Source organism: Dipteris shenzhenensis, chromosome 22 (assembly GCF_047967505.1).
Source record: "Dipteris shenzhenensis isolate YYH24624 ecotype China chromosome 22, Dip_SZ_1.0, whole genome shotgun sequence".
Taxonomy (NCBI): domain Eukaryota; kingdom Viridiplantae; phylum Streptophyta; class Polypodiopsida; order Gleicheniales; family Dipteridaceae; genus Dipteris; species Dipteris shenzhenensis.
Genome location: NC_141617.1, coordinates 33,528,284 through 33,538,822, shown reverse-complemented (window position 1 = coordinate 33,538,822; position 10,539 = coordinate 33,528,284). Strand labels below are relative to the sequence as shown.

General features: G+C 44.3%; 1 protein-coding gene across 1 annotated transcript; it reads right to left on the bottom strand.

Annotated features, from left to right (window-relative positions):
- Positions 1-682: 682 nt before the first annotated feature.
- Positions 683-3,589, bottom strand: LOC147888022 (uncharacterized). The gene is made up of 4 exons (XM_087393519.1): positions 3,312-3,589; positions 2,500-2,768; positions 1,852-1,910; positions 683-1,763 (listed from the first exon to the last, which is right to left on the bottom strand). The coding sequence occupies exons 1-4, from the start codon at positions 3,551-3,553 to the stop codon at positions 1,563-1,565; spliced, it is 771 nt and encodes a 256-aa protein (XP_087249645.1). The 5' UTR covers positions 3,554-3,589; the 3' UTR covers positions 683-1,562.
- Positions 3,590-10,539: the final 6,950 nt, after the last annotated feature.

The following is a 10,539-nucleotide window of genomic DNA, read 5'->3' as shown; positions in this document are numbered from 1 at the left end:
AAACCTACTTATTTACTTATTAACTAAATCCTTGATGAGAGCCTTGACTTCGTGATAGATTCCCTAGTTGACCTCACCTTCACTAATTCCTCGACCTTTTGCCCAACTTGGAATCTATTGAGCTCCTTTGCTATCTATACTTTTGTACCCTTCAATTTGTTGGATTGTGAGAGAGAGAGAGAGAGAGAGAGATGTTTTTGTAAGTACCATCATCTACTTTGTCTTGTTTCCATTGGCCTTTAGTCCATTGGTGACCAAAGGGTAAACTACATGTTTTCCTTTTGCTATTTAGGTTAGGTCTTTTCTCAAGACTAAATGACATTGCTTTGTCAAGCATCAAATTTTGTTAAAGGACTTAATATGGCCAACCTCTCTTGAGTGAGAGAGAGAGAGATGTAGCTTTGCTTTGTCTCTGTCAAAGTGCTTATAAATTCTTTTTGGCCACCCTTTCTTGTTAGAAAGAGAGAGATAGAGGAATATTTGTTAAAATCGCTCTTACGAAAATTGTCCTGCATTTACGCTTAATTGAGCACCTGATTTTCTACAGCAAACATTTGCATCTAGTTCAGTATCAGCTCAGAGAGCGAGCTAGGTCCATCTTTAGAAAATGGTACAAATGCTTTAGAAAATGAAACCTTCATTTACTACAAGTTCTTTCGAGCCCTGCTTCCCACCCATTAATAACATGGGAATCGGATAATTCTGACGCGTACATCACAGTAACTTTAAGCCCACATTCATATGCCTAACTTTGTAAAAGTATAAAGATCAGTTTAGTTCTGCAAATCTATATCTGACGGATAATCTGCAGAATCACTTAGGTCAGTTTTGGTTAAATAGCACAGAACTCTTCTCGCCTACTTACTGCCTGTGTACTGGTCTTTTGATTACATTGAAGCCACCAAGTCAGCTGAACAGTTTTAATTTGCTCCGAGCTCCTATGGTCACTGCCCAGTTTGAAGCCATTCATCAGTGGGCTTGCAGCTGAAAGGATTTGTTCCTATGGTTCCTGCCCATATCCGAGCTTCAGTACAGCTTAATCCTTTACTGTCAGCAAGCCTTTGTTCGAGGAAGTATCCATCAACCTACATCCTGATACAGTCTTCATGTTGCTTGATGTTACTTAAATACGGCAGTATAATTAACGTCACTCCTAATGGTCTGCTTGAGTTCCTTCAAGAAAATTTGCTAGTGCTATCCCAGTTGCGAGCAAAAGGAGGCTTTCCCCAAAACTTGTGGTGCCAACATAGTGTTTCTAAAAGTTTGTTCGACAAGTAGGGGAATTATCCAACCTAGTAGTAGAATTCTGGAATATAAACTTAGAAACATATCAGCTCATCGATAACTTGCTTACAAGCTTAGCCTCATTTGGGAGACAGACTGACCTTTACAACAGCGAACTCCAGGTGCTGCACCGACCTAGCCAGCCAAAATAAATCCTCGAGAGAAGGTTCATACATGATTCTTCATGAAGCCAATTACCAATAATGATTGATTCTGGATGCTTCAGGTTGAAATTAAACGTGGGACTACAGTAAGACTATTCGAGAATTCAGCAACCTTCAAGTTCTGTCTGCCTTGGAGAGAGGTTCGTGCTCAAGGGGATCATCGTCTTCATCAATGAAACCCCTCATTTGCACTTGCTGAAGTTTCTGAAACTGCACGCCTTCCTCAACAGAACGCTTCTTCAACAATTTCGCTAAGAGAAAAACAACTAATGCCGCCACTATCACCCCCACAGCCACGGTCACCGGAAAGTAGGACTGCAAATGCAGAAAAAGGCATATCTCATGAGAATCTGAGAGCTACTATTGTAGTTCCCAAAAGCCAGCCCAGATTAGCAAAGGTTACCTTATCTCTGTCACGAGCTTCTTCTTGGCCAGGATCAGGGCTTGTATTATTTGCAGGGCCTGAATATAGGAACACAAAGGAAACAGGGCGAGTAAGTGCACTAACCATCACAAGTTTATTCAGCTGAAACCGATCTGAACAAGATCTTGATGTACTTCAAATTCTCGGACATGCGATTTGATTTGCTTCTCAGGTAAAGCTCATGATGCAGGTCTGCGCTAAAGAAAAGGGTAGAGCTTCTTTGAAAAAAAAGAAAAGGGTAGAGCTAAGTGTCAGAGCACGAGGGTTGTATGAGCTTGTAATGCCACAGATCACTGCGATAGGACTTCAATTCTCAAACGCCTTTTCACCCGTTTCTCCAGCAATGGCAAGATTTTTGGACAAACCGACTACTATCCCCAAGTCATGTTAATGCTCTCCAAATCAGCTAAATCGACCTGGCTGCCTCTTCTTCTTGGAATTACAAAAGAGGTCTATTGCAACATGTTTGCCAATTAACGACACAAAAATTACGAGTAAGGCTCCTAATTGATTCAACACCTTTCGCTAAACAGAAGAAAACTTGTTGAATCTAACGCTTAACAGTTCAGAACGTGGGCCTCTCTCTCTCTCTCAATAGTAAATGTACTCGTCATAAAAGAAACTTACTTTCCAAGGTTGGAATCGAGCAGTCCTCGCTGCCCTTCCAGTTAGCTGGACAATCACAGAGAATGTCCCCCTGTATACACTCGGCTCCCTGATAGCAATACGAATCACCACATGGAACTCCCTCAAATTCACAATGCTCCCCTGAAGCACCCTCAAAACATGTACAAGTGTAGTTTTCTCCCTGTATGATCTCGTTGCAAGCTCCATTTTGGCACCAAAATGTGTTGGTTCCATCGCACATAGTACGGTTTTTGTCGCAGTACTCGCCCCTGGATTTGAAAGCCGCATTCAGAGAAGTTATCAGGAGAAGCTAGATTGTCAACCGACCAGAAGGGAAGTCTTACCCGCATTCGGCGAAGTATTAAGAGAAGTTAAATTTCAATCGGTCAGAAAGCAAATCTCACTCATATCACGCTTTACTTTCACATGAAAGATTGGGATTTTTTTGGCACATATTTTAACGGCCATTCGTTTCAGGCAGCACTTCGAAGAAAAGATCTCATTTCAACGCCAACATTATTCTCATGCTCACTTTCGACGCGCATCCTTTCACACTAATCGAGTCTGGCGCAATACAGTTACAAGATAATCACAAATTCAGTGGCCCGCTTCTCGCAGATTACAAATCCAAATAAGCTGAAGGTTTTCGGAGGGCAGAAAGCCTGACTTGACTATTTCACCGGACCTGTGCACCTCATTTGTACACTCTTGGCGAAACTCTGAGATCCAAGATCTTTCACAAACAAACGAATACGCAACAAACACGCAGATGCTGGAGAGGATCCAGATCTAAAACTAGAAGGTAGTCTCACCCGAGGAAAGGCCTATTACCGTCGAGCATGGTGGAGCTATCCGGGAGGCTACAAATGCAAACGCCATCGGAATCGCAAGTGTGGCTGAGGCAGCGGGGGTCACAATTCTGGGCAAGGGAGGAGGAAGCAAAGAAGTGAGAGAGGGTAAGGGAGGAAAAGAGGAAGGCAGAGAGGAAGGGAAGGGAGGCCATGGAGGTGGAAGAGGAGGTGAAGCAGAGATGGGGGCTTGTGGTGCATCGCATTTCTGCAGAAACAATGAAAGATATGTGAGTCTATGAGCTTTTTGTTTTTGTTGTTTTGGACAAAGAGTGAGAGAGACGAAGCTAGGGTCGTCGTCCGACGTGGCCTCCGTCCCCAGCAGGGGCGTGCGCCCCGCTGGCGGCACCTCACCCCCCCTTCGTGCTCACGACGTGTTGTCTATTACGTCACTCATCCACATTTGTTTAGATCCCCCTCATCCCCATGCATCGATGATCCAAAGAGTATGGGACTTGGGTTCCTTTCCCTATCTCTTATGCATTTCAAGACACCTACTGCTGCTTTTTCTGCTGCTGACATGCACCTGCGGGGTTTCGCTTCCTGCCGCCTCAGCTCTCCCACCTGTGTCCTTAGCATCCGCCCTGTCTATGTGGAACCATTACCTGGCGGCAACGTACACAAAGGCCTTTTTTTTGGGGCGCCGAATGCGAATCTCTGGTCGACCGCCAGGCGGTGCCCCTAGCCACCCCTTGGACTAGCTCATCATCTCCAGTGGGAGTGCTTCGCACAAAGCGGAGTGGGGCGTTTCCAGACTGCATGGGGAGTGCATAGTGGCTCCACATCGTGAAACCAATAGCATCTGTCGGTCCATGCGGCTCTAAGCACACCATCCCCACCCCTCGGGGTGGATGCGGGGGTCAAAAGGTCGGGCGCGGTACAAGAGGTCAGGGGATAGGGGCAGCACAAGAGGTCAGGGCATGCGAGGCGTGAGGGCAGGGCTGACATGGGGCTCGAAGGGAGGGAGGCGAGGTGAGCGGGGAGGTTGATAGTGGGGTGGTGTCATGTGGGATGGACCTAGCACCATACTCACATGCCAATACCTCAGCGGGCATTCTCAAGGTTTTGACACACCACTCTCACGCCTCCCCGTCTACTTGAGAGTGGGCGAGTATGCGTTACACCACAATGGATGGGCAGGGAGAGATTTTAGATAAATCTGTGAAGGGTCGCACACTTGTCATCAGCAATTAGGCTTTAGCTTATTGATTGAGTCTTTTTTCCATGTGGCCCATGGTTGAAAACCTGGGTGGGGGATGGACGTGGGAGTTTGGCTGCCCGAGGTTTTGTCCACCGCCTTTTTGAGCATTCAATCATTTTCTACAGCATGGCATCCACGACATCCCATGCCCCTACCTATCGAACTTTGGGCACCTAGTGTGTAAACACCCTCACTCACTTCTACATGCACCAACATGCCCAGTGACTTGCCATTCCCGTGTACCTTTTGGAGGTTCGGCTCAAAAGTAGCACCTTTCATTGGCATGATGCTCTGAAAGAAACATAGCATAATGGCTCACTACCCGAGCAATCTAGGGTTTCAATCTTTTTGCGCCCTAGTTCTTTCATTTTTGGTGATCGATTTTCTAGCTTGACGTCAAACGCTAGCATGAAAGACTGGGTTCTTTGCCAAGTGTATGCTGCTCATGTTGTCACAATAAATGATAACTGGCCCATCTGTAGACTGATGCATATCATAGAGTAGCTTATGCAACCAAGCTACCTCACATGCAGCCATTGCTGCACCCCTGTACTCAGCCTCTGTGCTCGACAAGGCAACTGTAGGCTGTTTCTTGTTGCTCCAAGTGACTGCAGCACTTCCAAAAGATAACACATATCCACTGGTAGATTGTCTATCAGAAATACTACCAGCCCAATCAGCATCAGTGTATCCATGCAACTGTATCTGAACCCCAGCCTCATAAAATAGTCCATACTGCAATGTGGACTTCACATACCTGAGTATGCGTCTAGCCGCATCCAAATGCGGTTTCCTTGGAGCCTGCATAAACTGACTTACCAACCCAACAGCATAGCTCAAATCTGGCCTGGTAATAGTTATGTAAATCAAACTTCCTACTATGCATCTGTACATAGTAGGGTCTTCCAGAAGCTCACCTGCATCTGCGCTCAGCTTCACATTCTGCTCCAAAGGAACTGAAATAGGCTTACAGCCTGTCATCCCATATTTGGACAGCATGTCCAATCCATACTGCCTCTACAAGAGCTGTATCCCACTTGGTGATCTAATCACCTCAATGCCCAAGAAATAACGCAGCTCTCCCAAATCCTTCATCTCAAACTTCTGCTTCAATAGCATTTTCACATGAAGGATGTCTTCATCACTATCACCTGTGATGATCAAATCATCAACATAAATGACAAGCAGCATAATACCTTTCTCTGTCTTTCTCACATAAAGTGAGAAATCTGCCTTGGAAATCTGAAAGCCAATAGTAACAAGATACTGTCCTATCTTGTCAGACCATGCTCTAGGTGCTTGCTTCAAGCCATACAAGGCTTTCTTCAACCTGCAAACAAACTCAGGATGAACAGCATGCACATAACCTAGTGGCTGCTCCATATAGACCTCTTCTTGCAAATCACCATGCAAGAAGGCATTCTTTACATCCATCTGATGTAAAGACCATCCTTTCGATGTAGCCATTGCTATGACTGCTCTTACGGTTGCCATCCTTGCAACCGGACTGAATGTTTCTTCATAATCAATGCCATATGTCTGTGCATACCCCTTGACAACTAATCTTGCCTTGTATCTGTTCACAGAACCATCTGCATTGTGCTTCACCTTATAAACCCATTTACAGCCAATAGCATTCTTGTCTTTAGGCAAAGGCACCAATTCCCATGTTGCATTTGCATCCAAGGCATCAATTTCTTCATCCATGGCTTTCTCCCATAAATTCTTTTCCCATGGCTTGCTCAAAAGAAATGGGTTCTGGTTCCTATATCACTTTGACCATATAGGCATAGTGAATGGCTGTAAATCCATCATATTTCAGCCTATCCACAGGATACCTAGCTCTGGTAGACCTGCGCAAGATAGGCTCACTTCCAGGTGCTCTCAAAACATCCATGGTCTTCCTTACTCCAGGTGTAACAATAGAAGGAATACCCAACTCATCATCAATGCTCTGTTCTGAGCCACTGGATTCACCATCCACATAAGAGTGACCTGCATTCACACCAAACATGGGCTGATCTACCTTCTCTTTTCCTTTTCATGATACCTGCATACCACTCTCTGCATTGCTTTGAGGAGATTCTCCTAATCTCAATCTGCATGTCCATGGCAAAGTATGTGAACCACTGCTAGAGGACACTGCAGGTCCACTGATATTCTGTGATTGCTGCTGTGAATTCTGTGCAGCATTACCATTTTGTGCATCTACATCAATCGTCACATTTACTGGTTTATACCAGCTGCGCATCTCATCAAAAACAACATCTATGCTCACTGTAAACTTACGAGTAGAAGGGTTATAACATCTATATCCTTTCTGTTGCAGAGAATAACCAATAAAGATGCACTTCTCAACTTTTGGATCCAACCTGGACGTCAATTCATCTGGCACATGAACATAGGCAATGCAACCAAAAATTTTCAAATGAGAAATGTCTGGTTTCCTACCAGTATACATCTCCTCTGGCATCATGCCATGTATTGCTGCAGTGGGAGTCCTGTTCATTATCTAAACTGCTGTAGCAACTGCTTCAGCCCAATAATAATCTGGTAGATCTTTTTCATTTAGCATGGCCCGAGATACCTCTCCAATATGCCTGTTTTTCCTTTCTGCAATTCCATTTTGCTGTGGGGTATGACTGCATGAATATTGTTGCTTTATACCATGCTCCTGCAAGAACCTTGCAAACGCATTTGAGAGGTACTCTCCCCCTCCATCTGACCTTAGGCATTTTATTTGCAGGCCTGTTTCTTTTTCAACCATAGCTTTAAAAACTTTGAAGTGCCCAAACACTTCACTTTTCTTTTTCATAAAATACACCCAAACTTTTCTGCTGTAGTCATCAATAAAGGTGACAAAGTAATGACAACCTCCAATAGATGCAGCTTTAGTAGTCCACACATCAGAGTGGATTAATTCCAATGGCTTCTTACTCTCTTGAACATGCTTAGGAAATGGTTTCCTTGCCTCTTTTCCAAATTGACAGGCTTCACAAACCTTGTGCATTTCTGCAACCTTGAATATAGACAATCCTGCAACAATATTTTGGGCTTGCATTGATTTAAGTCGCTGTATATTAACATGACCAATGCGTTTGTGCCAGATATCAATATCTGCAACTACACTGGTCCCATGTGCAAACATTGCTGCACTCAATTCAGGCATGTCCGCATCCAACGTAAACATCCTGCCCTTCTTCTTTCCTTTTGCTATCAAGCGACCATTATTTTTCATATCCTCAACAAAGCATCCATGAGGATTAAATCTGACCTGCAAGCCTTAACCATCTGACCAACAAAAACCAGGTTCTTGGTGATGTTCGGGACATGAAATACATCAGACAAGTATTTCTTTTTCCCATCCTGCATAGACAAAGGAATTTTGCCAATCTGCACAGTAGGATGTGCAGTATCATCACCAGTCTCCACAAATCCTGGTTTTTCCATTTTCCTTGCATCCTGCATCCATTCAACATGACCTGTCGTGGTTTGACGCACCTGAGTCAACATACCACACATCATTGCTTTCTTCTGCACTTGTCACATAATTTGTCATATGCTGCACCATAAACAAATGCTCATTTCTGTCATCACCCTGTCTACTAGAGGATGCATAATTGCCTTGCTGCAATTTTCCATTCATAATGTCATTCTGCTTTTTGTAGCAGTCTTTAGCCATATGCCCCATTTTACCACAATAGTAGCATTCAACATTGCTGTTTGCATTTTGGCCTCTCTGCCATCCACCACGTCCTCTTTGGCTCCCCCTGCCTCTAGAGTTACCACGTCCTCCTGCATAGGACTGGTTTTCTTGCATTTGCTGCATATTCTGATTTCTACCACGGCCTACAGATCGGCCTCCTCTACCTCTGCCTCTACCTCTGCCAGCATTTGAGTAGAAGAGAGTTTCTTTTGAAGTTCCTGCTGAAGGAGATGCACCACCATTTCTCTGCTCTTCAGAAATTAGAAGAGCAATCGACTCCTCAAAATCAGGAAATTTTTCACGGACGGCAATGGATGTCCGGAACTGTGCATAATCCTTTCCTAGACCATTCAAGGTCACAGAAACTAAATCATCATCATCCACTAGCGACCCAATGGAAGCAAGTGCATCCGCAATTTTCTTCACCTTCATGTGGTAGTCATTGATGCTCATATTTTCTCTCTGCACATTGTGCAGATCCTGCTTGAGCTGCATTTTCCTGGCTTGCGTATTTGTGCTGTACATTTTTGCCAAAGTATCCCATGCCTCCTTTGGCGTACTTGCATCCTGAATATGCACAATCATGGAGTCCGAAATACTGATAGACAGCCAGTACTACATAACTTTCCTGGCTCTCTCATGCCATCCTTTAAATGCCTGCATTTCCTGTTGATTGGGAACATTAGGAAGAACAGGTTCTTCTTCATTTCGTGTAATGAACTCCCAATACCCTTTTCCCATAAGGAAATTCGTCATTCTAAACTTCCATGCCAGGAAGTTGTTCTTATTAAGCTTTTCAGTGACAATCTGTGAAAGAGAATCAGATGCCATTTCAGAACACCACAAAATATTATGTCACTGCAAAAAACACAGCTTTTGCCTCACACGGGCAGATCTGCAAAACTAACGAAAGTGGTATTTCACCACACAGTAACTTCCTAGTGACGATTTTGCATCAACAAGCAATAAGCATGAATCTGCAACTCCCAATATCTCTGCACACAGGCATACGATGCAATTTCTGCGGCAGCTTTTCACTGACCTGCAGAACGGTGGTCGCACAGCCCAAATAGGGCCTTTTTCTGAGTGCCTACGGAGAACTTCCGCCTCCAAAACGGGCCCCGAAATGACCTCGAATCAGAAAAATAAAGTCACCAAGGGCTTTGTCCACTCCCGCAGCATATAATGCCCTCTCACCACACCACGAAGGGCGTCTCAATCTGAGACAGTGCACTCTTGCACTTTCGGCTGTGCGACCTGCAGAGATTTGCTCCCAAACTCGAAAAAGGAAAGCAACACTGGTCCTCTTACCAGGACACTGCGAACTTGGTTTTCTTTCTTGAGCTCCTTACCACGAACAAGGCTCTGATACCATGTGAAGATAGTGGGAGAGAGGGAAGGAGTCTCACTTGAGGCTTTCTCACAAGCACAATGGGGGAATACACACAAAGGTGGAGGCTGAAAACAGTTTTCCTCTTCTTAGTTGTGAAAGCCAAAAGAACTCTAGTACAAAGAAAATAGAAGAACCCTATATGTGGGTCTCAAACCAAACTCAACTAACTAAGGTGGCATACTAACTGAGCCACAAACTAGAGTACATAAGGATAGTTGTCATCCAGCTGGGCGGTGTACCAACCGCATCTCCAGCTAACAAGTCGGTGACATAAATACACAACGGTCACCCTGGCATATCGCGAGTGGAGCTCGATATCTCAACAATAATTAGGGAAAAGAGTTGGGAAACTGTATGTGCAGTTGTCAAACAACTTATGTGCAGTTGGGAAACTGTATGTGCAATTGTCAAGTTATAGCAAAGGAGGTAGCGGGAGATTAAACTGTGATTCTTATAGCTAGACTCCGCAGATATAAAGAGGATGTTTGAGCTGCAAATGACAATTGAAAATCTCTCTAATACCCTGACACATTTGGACATCAAACATGCTGAGAACGAAGTGTTTTGATGCCCAGGCATGTGCATCCAACTTTGGCTGTCACTAGATCATCTTGAGTTTAAAAAAGTATATATTCATTCAATGTTTCTAAGACTTGGTCCATCTTGTATTATTTTTGTGGGCTATAGTTGACCTGCACTCAGAGTAGTTGTCATAATTGGGAGGCTAGCATGCTCTGGCTTTGCAGATGCTACATGATTTGAAGAGCAAGGGGTATGCACAGCTTGTACCTACCCCTCCTAATCCCCGACGTGCAGTAAAGGGCCAAATAAATGTCTCAAGTTGGTGCATATGTTGTGGGATGTCCCTTGAGCATGAGAATGCCATGATGTT